Source organism: Lampris incognitus, chromosome 9 (genome assembly GCF_029633865.1).
Source record: "Lampris incognitus isolate fLamInc1 chromosome 9, fLamInc1.hap2, whole genome shotgun sequence".
Taxonomy (NCBI): Eukaryota; Metazoa; Chordata; class Actinopteri; order Lampriformes; family Lampridae; genus Lampris; species Lampris incognitus.
This window is the reverse complement of record NC_079219.1, coordinates 23330639-23343839: the sequence shown is the minus strand read 5'-3', so window position 1 is coordinate 23343839 and position 13201 is coordinate 23330639. Positions and strand designations below refer to the sequence as shown.

General features: G+C 44.7%; 2 protein-coding genes across 2 annotated transcripts in view; one reads left to right on the top strand and one right to left on the bottom strand.

Moving 5' to 3' along the window:
- Window positions 1-6591, top strand: part of si:dkey-122a22.2 (uncharacterized) — a 48314-nt gene extending 41723 nt beyond the window's left edge. The window contains exon 10 of the mRNA XM_056285990.1: window positions 6506-6591. Within this exon, the coding sequence (XP_056141965.1) occupies window positions 6506-6566 (61 nt within the window). The 3' untranslated portion in view covers window positions 6567-6591. The remainder of the gene's footprint in view (window positions 1-6505) is intronic.
- zfpm2a (zinc finger protein, FOG family member 2a) overlaps window positions 1-13201 on the bottom strand; it is a 129932-nt gene that overhangs the window by 5798 nt on the left and 110933 nt on the right. The gene's annotated exons all lie outside the window — the stretch shown is intronic.

Sequence of the window (13201 nt, the reverse complement as noted above, 5' to 3'; positions counted from 1 at the left end):
GGAGGGAGCTGGAGAAGGGGAGGGGGGAGGGCTGAGAGTGGAGGTTTTAGCTTAGATAATATTTATCTCAGCACATGACAGGCTTTTCAGCTGCACTTCATTTTCCATTGAAGAGATTAAAGTTTTTAATATGACTATTTACAAAAATCTGGCTGGGGAGATAACAACAAACTATGATACGCTCCCGCTAAATGGCAGAATTAGGACATTGTTTCTGGGGAAAGCTGGACAATTAATTAAAGCACGCTGTTAGCTTTCAAAGATGTGCAAACATTATGACGGAGCATCAGACTGAGGGGGGGGGACCTGTGGTTTGAATCCTGACTGATGTGGAAAATAAAGAGAGTCCTGCAGAGAGGTGTGGAGGCAAGAGAATGAAGAGGGGGGGGGGCACAGCTAGCTACCCCACCCTGGTGGAACACAGATTACTCATGTTTACACAGGATCCCTGAATCACCAGGTTTAAAGTTGTCCTGTAGACAGGGCTTGAGGTGTCCAGTGGAGACTCCTCGTAAAAAAAATAAAATAAAATAAAATAAAATACAACAATCGACCTCTCTGTGAATTCATAATAAATCAAAAACAGCTGACAGAAAATAAGCTACCATTATCTTATACGTCCAGTGGATGCATTATGTATGGATCATTCTTAGGGAGCATGGATGAATTGCCCCCGTATTTCAGAATCACTTTGTCATTTCATTCCATGCACTTGCGCACATGAAATGAAGCAAAACATCGTTTCCCCAGCCCACAGCAGTGCAACACAAAGACACAAGCACATATCCAAAAACTACAAGAACTACAAGAACACATATATATCCAAACTAACACATATATCTAAACAAAAACAAAAAAAAAACAAAAACAAAAAATCACTGTCCAGGGGAATGAACAACAGCCAGGATGACTGTCGGAACTGCCAGTCTGCATGGGCTAGCAGTTAGCTTAGCCTGCCCCGCTACCGTGTCCTGTCAGACCGCCCTCGGTGTTTCCTCTTCTGGCGCAGTTCCAGTCAAGGCCGTGGTCCTTGGGCCTACAGGACACAGCAGACCAGGCTCCCTCAGCCAATCCAACGCCAGCTCTCCCAGCTAGACATCTTTGACACACCTCCCTGCACTCCACACGACACTAAAAACAGTCAAAGCTAGGTGAGGCCAATGCCAGACCACCCTCAGTGTTATTGGAACTGCCGGTCTGCATGGGCTAGCAGTTAGCTTAGCCTGTCCCGCTTCCGCGTCCTGTCAGACCGTTCTTGGTGTTTCCGCTTCGGGCGCAGCTCCGGTCAAGGTCGTGGTCCTTGGGCCCACAGGATGCAGCAGACCCAAGCTCTCCCAGCCGATCCAGCGCCAGCTCTCTCAGCCACCAAACGAAAATAAAATTTAGACGCAAACGTGAACAAAGACACTGCATGGACGTACTAGGTGAGGCCGCTGCAAACGTGAATTCGCGCCACCATCTTCCCACACCGGTACTGGGTGAGGCCGCTGCAAACGTGAATTTGTGCCGCCATCTTCCCACACCAGAAGCGGAATTTCAATTCAAAATTGAATATTTTAGATTTCACATCAATATTGTGATTAAAACCTTTTTGCCCTCCCTATCTGCCAGTGCAGCACTGAAAATCAGACCCACACAAATGTGTCAAAGACAGGAAATGGTATTAAAATATGGTATCTTTCAAAGCCCCATTTGTGTGCAGGTTCACTTCTGTGTGCGTGTGTGCGTGCGTGCGTGCGTGCGTGCGCGTGTGTGTATGTATGTGTGTGTGCATGCGTGAGTGTGCGCGTGAGCGTGTGCACGTGCATGTCAGCGCCACTTTAAAGAGCAGCCTCCTATCTGTCGGCCAATCTGCTGTGACGAGACACACTCTTCAGGCCGCTCCACTTCATCGTTTTGATTCTGTCATACCACACACTGCCTGGAGAGGTCCTTTGAATTTTTATCTCCTAATTAAAATAACAAAACTCCTCTCCACTGTCCGCCCGAGTTACCATCAAGGTAGATACAAACTGTCATTGATGATGATGGGGGGGGGGGGTAGCAGTCGTAGCCACAAAAGTTCCTCTCCTCCTTTAGTTCAGAGACACTCATCTTACAAAGAGAATTATGAACCATGCCCTGATACTCAAATTGCTGTTTTTTTTATCAATCCAAATCAAAGATACCGGATGCTCTTGGCGGATGAATTGAAATAGATTGTGGAGGCTGAAGGAAATGTTGTTCAGCACTCTGATGCAGTTGACGGAGCAGTTTCACAATAGAATATGTGCTGAGATTGGGTCCCTTCAGCCAAGGATGCTGCAGATCCATCTGTCATGTGTGAGACTGATGGAAATGAGTTGTAGGAATAAATTTCCCAGTTTTACAGAGCTACACAAAACACTGAGGCAGCAGTCTGCTAGTTTAAGTGGAGTGAACCAATGCATACAAGGTTGTAAGCTACATGCATTAGGGCTGCACCACTGTGGCTATAGTCATGATTCTATTTATTTTGTAAGACACTGTAATGAGAATTATGAGTCAGGATTGCTTAATTTGATGTATGGATTTTACCATGTTTGAGGTTTTTTTTGCATATGATATTCTCATATTCATATGAAATGATATAAATCTATCAAATTATATCTTCACATGCTCTCGATTGCTCAACTATATATGCTGCAGTTGTATTGTATTGTATTGTATTATATTGGCCCCCTTCTGTTGTCTATATACATGCTGCCTCTTGGCAAGGTTACTCAAAATCATACGTTTTACCATTTTTATGCTGATGACACTCAGTTATACACAGGCGCGGATCTACGGGGTGGCAAGGGGTGGCAGCTGCCACCTCTGGGACACAGTCTTGCCACCCCTGTTGCCACCCCATTTATAAATCAGATAATATGTTTTTAAAGTATATTTTATGTACATGCATGGTGAAGGTCAATGAGACCCGCACCAAACTCATCTCAAGCAGTAGAGAACAAAATACATTCGATGAAATCCGAGTTTTGAATAATAACACGTTTAGAATAATTTCCATTGCCCCCCTCCTTGAACCTCATGCCACCCCTTTGCCACCCCAGGAAAAAATCTCTAGATCCGCCACTGGTTATACATGCCACTAAAACCCACACATCCTAGCAGCCTAGCAAATCTCACAACTTGCCTCTCTGATATTAAATCCTGGATTGTAAATTTTCAGGTGTCAGGTGAAAATTTCAGGTCAAAACTTTCTTAAACTTAATGCTAATAACTGAGGTCCAAAGACATGTGGGTCAGGTGAATCGGCCACACTAAATTGTCCCTAGGTGTGAATGTGTCGGCCCTGTGACAGACTGGCGGCCTGTCCAGGGTGTCTCCCCGCCTGTCGCCCACTGACTGCTGGGATAGGCTCCAGCATCCTGCGACCTTAACTAGGATAAGCGGCTTGGATGATGGATGGATGGATGGATGATATTCTCTCTCTTTCAGTTAAGACAGGCTACATAAAAGGAAAGCGCAAATAAATGTTTTTATCAGTTAGTTATAATTGCTACTTACTGTCACACATAATTAACTGTTTCTATTTTATTGCTGATATTTGATCCCTGATTAATAAATGTTAAGCTCTAACATGCACATACTTGCATGCATGCATATATATATATATATATATATATATATATATATATATATATATATATAAAAACATAGATAGGCCAGATTTACATAAACATGAACATGAATGCACACATGTCCATACTTCTAACAATGCACACACACACACACACACACACACACACACACACACACACACACACACACACACACACACTACAAATGCCCATTAAAATAAAATGGGTCACACATGTCAGGTGAGCAACAGAAACAATATTATGGGGAGGGGCTTTCTCCAAAGGAACAACTTCTGCAATGCCCTGCGTTTGGCCCTTGAGTTTCCCCGTGGTCATCCCGCTTTGACATCCTCTTTTTTTTCCTCTGTAGCAGCCGGTCTCAGTTACAGAGACACAAGTGAACCACCTATGACAACAGGCATGATCCGCCTATATAGCACGGCATAGGGGTGCGGGCGGAGGGGTCGGTGGAGGCAGTGGTCAGGAGTTAGCGTGAAAGAGCAAAACCGTAAGTGTTGAAACTAGGGAAAAGGCTGGGGAAAGTGCAGCTTGTGATTTGCACTTGTTTGCCTGTTAACTGTCGGCAGTGAGCTGCCTTTGTGCAGTGGCCAATGCAGTTGGAAAGAAGGCTATTGTCTAAATCCTCCTGCAGAGCACCTGATAAAAGAATAAAGAACTATGACATATTCTAAAAACAATGGAGGAATTAAGGGGAGACAATAGGCCAGCTGCCTCATTAAAACAATCAAAAACGGCATCCTGTACGTAGTCCAGATAATTAAAAACCGCTGCCTCCTACAGTCTCTCAATACCATATCCACCAGCTCACGGAGGCCCTGAGACTATGGCTGTGCTGGCTAAATGCCCTGCACACTCTCTCTCTCTCTCTCTCTCTCTCTCTCTCTCTCTCTCTCTCTCTCTCTCTCTCTCTCTTCTCCCTTTGATTAATGGTTTATTTGAACGTGCAGTTGAAGATGAACATATGAAGGAATTCAAGACAATTATTATGCAAGGCTCTTCCCCCCTATAAGTACTTACACACTAATCAAACGTCTAAGGATGAATCGTGTGGGGGCGTGTGGGGGTAGGTGTGTTTGTATGTGTGTTTGCGGGGTGCGTGCATCCCTCCTCTTTGTGCGAAGCCCCCCGAGAGATTTCAAAGTGCAAGCATCACAGGGCACTTTTAATTTCCTCACTTTAAATGACTTTATAAGAAAATGGATGTGTACAGTATCTGTGTAGGTACGGGGGCGGCAGGGGGAGTAGAGTGTGAGATACTCGAGCAGGGATGAATCTTTTTTTCTTCTTTTTTTTTTTTGCTCAGTGTGCACCGCCACCACTACCATATCATAATGAAGCCACAAACAAATCTCTCACGCCTTGTGCGGAGCTGAGAGACAACAAAGCCGGTGAAATAACAGAAGGGCCCGGATAATTAAACTGGCCTGGAGACAGGTATTCAAATGTTGGTGTGTAAACAGCACAAGTCTTTAATAGTTTAGCTGTAAAATGCATAGTTAAGCACATCAGCACTCGCCTCTCCCATCTGTCCAAACACATTACCGTTGTAGAGGCCATTACAGCACGGGAGCAAAACCCCACCACCTAATATGGAAGGGGGGAGCAGAGCTTTTTTTTGGGGGGGGGGCTAACTGATTGACATTATCGAAAAGCATCATACAGTTAACTTTGAGAGATGGCAAAGGTTAAGCAAGTGTGTGTGTGTGTGTGTGTGTGTGTACTGCATTGTTGTGTTTGTGGCAAGGTTGATTCAAATGCATACAAAGCACAGCTCTCTGCAGGAGATCCTTAGTCAAACACACGTGGAAAATGCGGAAAACCGCCATCACCAAATTTTGACCTGGAATAAATTGTGAACATCTCATTCCTCTCTGCTTGTCAAGGACCAAGAGCCTAATGGTGATTTCGCAAACTGCTTTTTCCTTGGTTTGATTATTCGGGCCCTTAAAGTTCTCATCTCTGTCAATTGGTTCTTTGCAAACTGCTGGTCTTAATTGTGAAGTGAGGCTAGTGGCGCCCGAGGCCACAGAGAGGGTTATAATTAAAGACCTCGACTCCTCTTGTCTTCAAATCAGCTCCAGTTCCTCCTAGTCAAATGAGAGCAGGCTCCTAACACCTACGAATATCAAGTAGCTGCCTGTTGTCAACCGCTTTTAGGATTGTGAACAAAGCTTTGTCTTAGCAGAGGGAAATCGTTAACTGTTATCAAGCCCGGAAACCCCTATCAAAAACAATACACACAAATACAGAAACACTCGCACCCACTCAGGCATGCACACAAACACACGCCTGCATGCCAGTATACACACACACACACACACACACACACACACACACACACACACACACACACACACACACACACACACACACACGAGCGAATTGCAGTTGGCTTATTACTAACTCTTACCTCCGAATTCTGACTGACCGAAAAAAGAAAATAAAACGATAATAATAAAATGTCAATGAATAGTATCTGCACCTGACAACAGAAAGTACACATGCGTAACGTCTACGTCAAAGGCGTGCAGAAAAACACAAAGCAAATTCTCCCACATGAAACACAATGGCTGACTCATGGCCATCACAACATCATCAGAATAAAACCCATAAAACCTGGAAAGGGGGGGGCGCACACACACACACACACACACAGAGTTAGACCCTCCCAAACAGGTGCTGCAGGTAGGGACAACATTCAGGGGGTCAAACAAGCCCACTATTATTAACGCAACTCCGAAGCCAGAATGAATGAGCTGACTGTACTACTGTTAACACTGGAGCCTTGACACACTGACTCTACTTCTGCCTCTCCCTCCCTCTCTCCCTCTCCCCCTCTCTCTCTCAACGCCACCTCCTTCGATGTCGTGTGCGGCCGCTAGGAGGCACTCTTCTCATGCTAAAGCTCCAGCTGTGCAGCGTGCTGAGACGATGCTATGCTAATGCGGAGACAGCTCAGACATGGCAGGCGGCACAGCGGGATGCACGTGCATCCTTGGAGGTAAGTGCTGACGACCAAGGTCTTGCGGAGAAAGCCGTCCTACGGGTGGAGGTGTCACTTCGTTTTGTTTTTAACTCAATTCTGACTCGATAGTCGGCATGAAATTATGCCGTCAATCTGTAATATTCCCTTTTTTCCTTCATATAAACATTTCATCATCTTTGGGCTATTTTCTGTTGCAGATCAGTAATCATCAGGCACGCAAAGACGTCCCCTGAAACTTTTGAATTCATTTGCTATTTTTCTCCTTAAATTCTTAAGGAACATTTATTTTTTTCATTTTTTTAAGAGACAAATCCAGTAAAAGAAATACTGTTGATTTTTTTTCTCTTTTTTTAAAGACCTGCCTTGCCTTTTGCCGATGCCCCAAACCCAATATTTCCCTCCTTTGCACTATAGTGTCCGGTCTAATTTTAGCATCAAGTGTTTTGCAGATGATAGCCGGCATCGAGAGCTCACGGATGGCCTTGAGCGAATGGCACGCAGGTCAGAAACCACAAATTAAAAAGTCCTCCCAGGGGAGCCTCACACACGCTCTCCCTGCATGTACATTCATATAGGCAACAAAGACATAAAACCACCACACGACAGAGAACAATGTCGTTCAGCACACCGCCACCGACTGTACAAGGACGACACCTGCTTAACAGAAATACATCCGTGGAAATATATTTAATTGTTTTTGACTGTTTAAAATCTACCATGTGCTTCATTTTGCAATTAGGATGACATGCCTGTGACTGTGGCTGGTCTCTGCAGACTCTTCCGTTGCAGAGAGAACGGCACTGGAAAGAGGATGTTTACCTGGTGATGGTGTTATTGTGCCGACTGAGACAGCAAATAAACACAACACAACAAAACAAACAAATCAGAATGCCATATTGTGCCGTACAGATCTATTACGGTGCCATTGAGGAGAGGGTCGAGCGTGAGCATTTCTATTTTGTAATTCAAATGTATTCATTTATATATCAGAGTTCACTAATGGAAATTTAACAAAATCAATTAACTCAGAGGTATACACTCAAATATAAATACCAACTAAATTGTTGTGATTCATGAACCAAGAAAATCTACCTAAAGTAAATTGGATTAATCGTTGTAATTATTTTCCCTGCCAGATTTACATTTTTCCACAAATTGTGTTTTGTTTTGTTTTGTTTTGTTGGTCAGTTCTTCAGTCAACGGACACTGAGCACATGTTACATTTTCCATTTTGCCCACAAAACACATCTGAAATGTGTGCTGTCAGTCCGAGACAATGCCCGCCGCAAATTCCTGAAGACGACGCTGCATTACAAAGCTTTTCTCCCTCATTAACCGCCACACACAGTCAGCTCCTCCCTCTGCACACTGAAGTCAAGTGCGCTATTAAAGGAAATCTCTGACTGGCTCTTTTCCGGTCTACGCCGCTTTATTCTTTATTTAGACAGGTTTGTCCCATCGAGCACTCTATTAGCTGTGCTGATCTCGGGGTAGGGCTGCCTCTTTCCTGGTTGGGGCCCGGTTGCGGCCAGTCGACATGTGTTTACTGTGGCGCCTGCTGGAGCGAGCAGGCTGGTCGGGAGTCATTCTGACCAAGCCCCGCTAATGGGACCAGGAGACCCCTCATGACAGGACACCGGTGTGTTGAGCGCCGCGGCAGGCCCAACCCCTCCCGACCCCCAGCTGTGGCCCCATGGCCCGCGTCCCCCTACCCATCATGCCTTTGTGGGAGCAGGTGAACGGCGGCGGGCCAATGCCAGCTAGCCTGGTTTTCCTGGGAGACCGCCGGGCCATCGCCACGCGCCTCAGTGCTTCCTCCAACATGGCTCCAGTCCTTCACCACATGGGCTGGCTGGACAGTTAATGTGTTTATGTGTGTGTGACCGAGTCTGTGTCTGCATGTGTACCGTGGGTGCCAACCCTCATGCAAATGCGTGCCGTTTAAAAATGGGAACCTCTCGCTTTCTCTCTCTCTCTCGCTCTCTCTCTCTCCCTCTTCTCGTTGGAAAGGTCTATTTTGGCTTTCTGGTGGCATCATTTTTTTTTCTTTTCTCGACAAGGATTTGAAAGCCAAAGAGATGCACCTGCCACCATTTCTGAAATGCGGGGATACTGATCTGGTTATGGGGAAGTGAATTTATGAAGTTGAACATTCCTCTTCATTAATAATTTCATTGGTCTGTGCTCTAAATGAATTTGTCTAATCCAAAAACAATAAATCAACCTTGTTTTAGGGGATGTCAAGTCTGGTCTACACACAGCAAAGAAACTGACAGAATGAACACACACACACACACACACACACACACACACACACACACACACACACACACATACACACACAATCGAGCCACCGGTGCTACATCCCAGCATGCCCTGTGTCTCTGCACCCCTGTAATTCTACATATTGCTTAAAGTATGTGCTAATTAAATTTTCTGTCGGTTTGCAAGAGAAATAAATAATCTGCAGCTAAGAGGCCTAATTGCGTTTGTCACATTGTGTCTCCGCGGCTGGTGCAACGGGAGCGCAGCCGCTGCCCTTGCTCATTGCCATTCTGTCGTCCTGGCAAGCCCCCGCACTGCCCCAGGTATCACCACGCGACCATCTGGAGCCGACATCTGTCTCTCTATTGATCACAAGGGTTTAGCACTTGATCAAACAGACTGCGACAGGAAATTGCTCTTTTCCCCACAGAAAAGGCCAATCGCCTGCGTGAGGGTAATAGAGTGGAACTGAGATGCCCCACCAGCGCGGCGGGCAGGCGGGCGGGCGGCGGCACAGTGGCATCAAGCCGCTGCGTCAATGGCAGGCGAAGCAGTCCGCTACCACATTAGATTCACGCCACAACACATCACGCCGCTCGTCTTACTAATGCGAGATCAAAAAATACCTCCTTTTCGTGTGGGCGGCTCCATTGGCAATCTTACTTTCCAAGTGTCCAATTTTGAGGATTTCGCGAGCTTTCTTATCCGACTAGGTCACAGAGATTTGACGGATGGTAAAACCGTCTTTGGGGCTTTTGAGTTGCGGGGTATATCGTTTTTTTAAAAAAAAGGTACTCAGGTACCTCTGTAAGCCAACAGCTGTCAGAAACTATTGGGGAAGCCGTGTCCAAGTGAAATATGTTACACGATAAGTACGCCAGATGGTGGGGGATTAATTCACTTCTTCTGAAGAAAACAAAAAATTCTTCAAAATACCCAAGCACTCACACGCCAGGGTGCTAGTTCAGTATTTTGCTTCAAATTTCCTGGAGATGGAAAAAGATCATAATGCAGCGAATGCGGTCTCCTTAAACTGCACTTTAAGCACACACAAAAAACTTGTGTGTTCAGTATAAATGCCATGTTTCCGAACGCCGTATTTCACTAGCATAAAATCCCTAACAATAGCATTAGCTGTGTCTCACTTCCTTGTATCCATGTGCGGTTCGACGTGCTATTACAGCCTCAGGTGAAGAGCCTCTGTCTGTGTGTGATGCACGTTGGGGCTGTGGTCCACATCTGAAATGGAAGTTATTCACTGCTCAGGCATGTTTTCCAGGCACTCACTCTAACATCATGTTTAGCAAGTATGGACAATTTGATACTGAAGGTGACATTTATTCAGTATTGTAGGAAATATTTAATTGCTCCTGCAGAGAGAGATATGTTTCCCCTTGCCTACAGTGCTGGAATTGTCCTTTGGAATATGATGCAAATTTGGGATGAAGCAACTAATTCTTTGCTTGCACCTCTGCCCCCCTCCCTCTCCATCAGCCTCCATCCTCCCCAGACATGAGGATTCTGATTAATCGTGTGACCGCCCCTCGTTTTTGCATTTTACACAATCTCACGGCGCCACGGTGAGATGTGTGAGGTGTTTCGCCACTTTTGGCAAGCTGAAAAGATGTAGCCCAAGGAAGAACAAGACGAAAGTATGGGGGGGGGGAATATGACCAGGGGATGTGATAAAAAATTATCAGCCAGTGTGTTTTCCTGTTTGGTTTTAATCTACATTTAATTAAATTCTTATCTGCTGTGTGCTTATGGCTGCATTTGAATGGCGAGGCTGCATTCATTATGAATGGTAAAATTGAACTCAGTACATTGTGTGTGGCCCAATAACGAAACAAGACTCTTATTGCAGTGCATGCACAAGCTCCCACAGACATGCGGAAAAAATAAGTCAATTAAGATCAGTCTTTAAATTACCACTGTATCAAAACAAAGGGTGGGAGCATGCTCCATAATAGAATCCTGACAGGGGAGAGAGCACAGTCAACTGTTGTTAATATACAGCCCATTTGATACAGCCAATTGTATTAGCCTGTTTATGGAACACACCGACTTGATGCATGCTAGATTTACTAGTCTGTCATGATAGCTCACAATCGGCAGTGCAAACAAAAAGTTAACACGTACCAATATGGAGGTCAAATGAAAAATAGCTGCTGCAGTATAATAGAACTTCCTGGTTTATCTGACTCCTGGAAGTCAGCAGCAAAGGTCAAGGACAAAATATATGTAAACAATGCGGGTTCTGCACTGAATGCTGCAGAGTTAAATCCATGGAGAGAGGGGGCAAAAACAGAATACGAACGAGGCCGAAAGTTGTAATACTATTGACAAAAGATACACAGCTTATAAGGGGCAAGCGGTACTTCATAAGCTAAGAACAATATCTCATAGGCAACACCCCGGGAAATGTAAAAAAAAAAAAAGGCCCTGAGCCGATACTACAAAGTTGGGCCTAGACAAAATCCCCAAATCTTCCCGTTTGCTTATGCCGACGAGAGTTGGGGAGACAGAAGCTCCCCGCTGCCCGTCCATGTTTACGGAGCCGTTCTCATCTCCAGGCCTCGCTCATCCGCGGCCCCGACACACGGCGTCGACATGATTAGGGGTCTGCCTTTGCATAAGGGGGCGTGTGGGGGCCGGGGGATCAGCAGATGAATGACTTTGATGCGTCGGAGAGGGATCACAGCAGATAATCGCTCCCGTTTTGCTGCTCCAGAGCTCTCAGATCTGGTCTTTAAAATAATGTTAGGAGTCAAGTCTCTCCAAAGCCTTCGCAGGTTATCTTCTGTATTTTATGTTTGCTGTTTAAATCTTAACAGGACACAAGCAGCAAGGGAGAGCAAATATGTCTGGAGTCGAAGCAAGCGAAGTGGAAATGTTATTGCGAGGGGTTAAGATTAGCTGTGGCATGGGCTGAGGAGATGAAACTCTCCTGTTTGAATGGCTTTCATCCCCGGGGAAAAACTCGCAATGCTGAATTCAACCTCGTGACGCCTGATTTCTGCCAGAACTACAGCGTTGGTAATGAATCTGACCTCTCTCCAAAACCGATGTATTTCAGAAGGCGTTCATTTCAACACAAGACAAACACCAATTCTCCTTATTCACGAATCAAGTTCACCACTAAAACACAAAACGTGAAAACACAGTACATCGTCATGTAAATTCAAATATCATAAATACTACTATCACACAAACGGGGGGGGGGGCATAAACTACAGGTGCCTGTGATGAATTGTCTGGGACTATAAACCTCCGGTGTTGCTCACTGGGAGTAGACACGCATGCACAGTTTAATGCACTAGATTTCCCCTTTGTGTATCTTTTAAATAAGCACAGTTTATCACCCTCCTGCATAAGCAAATTGCATGTACTGCGTGTTGTTTTACCATTTGATATGCTGTCCGGAAGAATTATTCCTCTCTGCGATTTCAATTGTCTATGCAATATCCACTGCCATAGACATCAAGCCCCATCACCTGTTCGTTATCACTGGCCGTCCTGTTTGGGAGCTCTTGAAACACAGCCATGGCATTGACTCCCAGTTAACAGCAGGTCTCTGAACTTCTCACGGTTGATGGCGGAGGCTGGAAATTACGCTAACAACTAATTAACATCATAAAGACTGTTTAAATGGATGGACGACACCTGCAACCTCCATTTGCACATGCTAACACAAAATTACCTGTGTTTTTTTTTTTTTCAGATAACAACTGCATTTTTAACACCTTTTGGGATATCCGTTCTTTGCAGCTGAACACAGGATTGGCACCGGTGTCTTATTTTAATTTTTACAGCGTCCTATAAAAAGCCAGCAGTCAAAAATTAAACACTCATTATGTTTAAACTTGACTCACTGGATCATTTTGCTCCTTATTTGTTGAGCACTTTCCCAATCATTGAGTGTTTCTTATATATATATATATATATATATATATATATATATATATATATATATATATATATATATATATATAAAATGTGTGTGTAGCATGTGTGTGTAGGTTTGAATGTGTCTGCCCTGTGATGGCCTGGCGACCTGTCAAGGGTGTTTCCCCGCCTTCCGCCCAATGACTGCTGGGATAGGTTCCAGCATCCCGCGACCCTAATTAGGATAAGTGGCTTGGAAAATGGATGGGCGGAGATACACACACACACACACACACACACACACACATACACACACATTATATATACACACACATATATATATAATGTATGTGTATGTACATACATACATACACACAAACACACACATATATATACAATGTGTGTACATACATACATACACACACACACACACACACACACA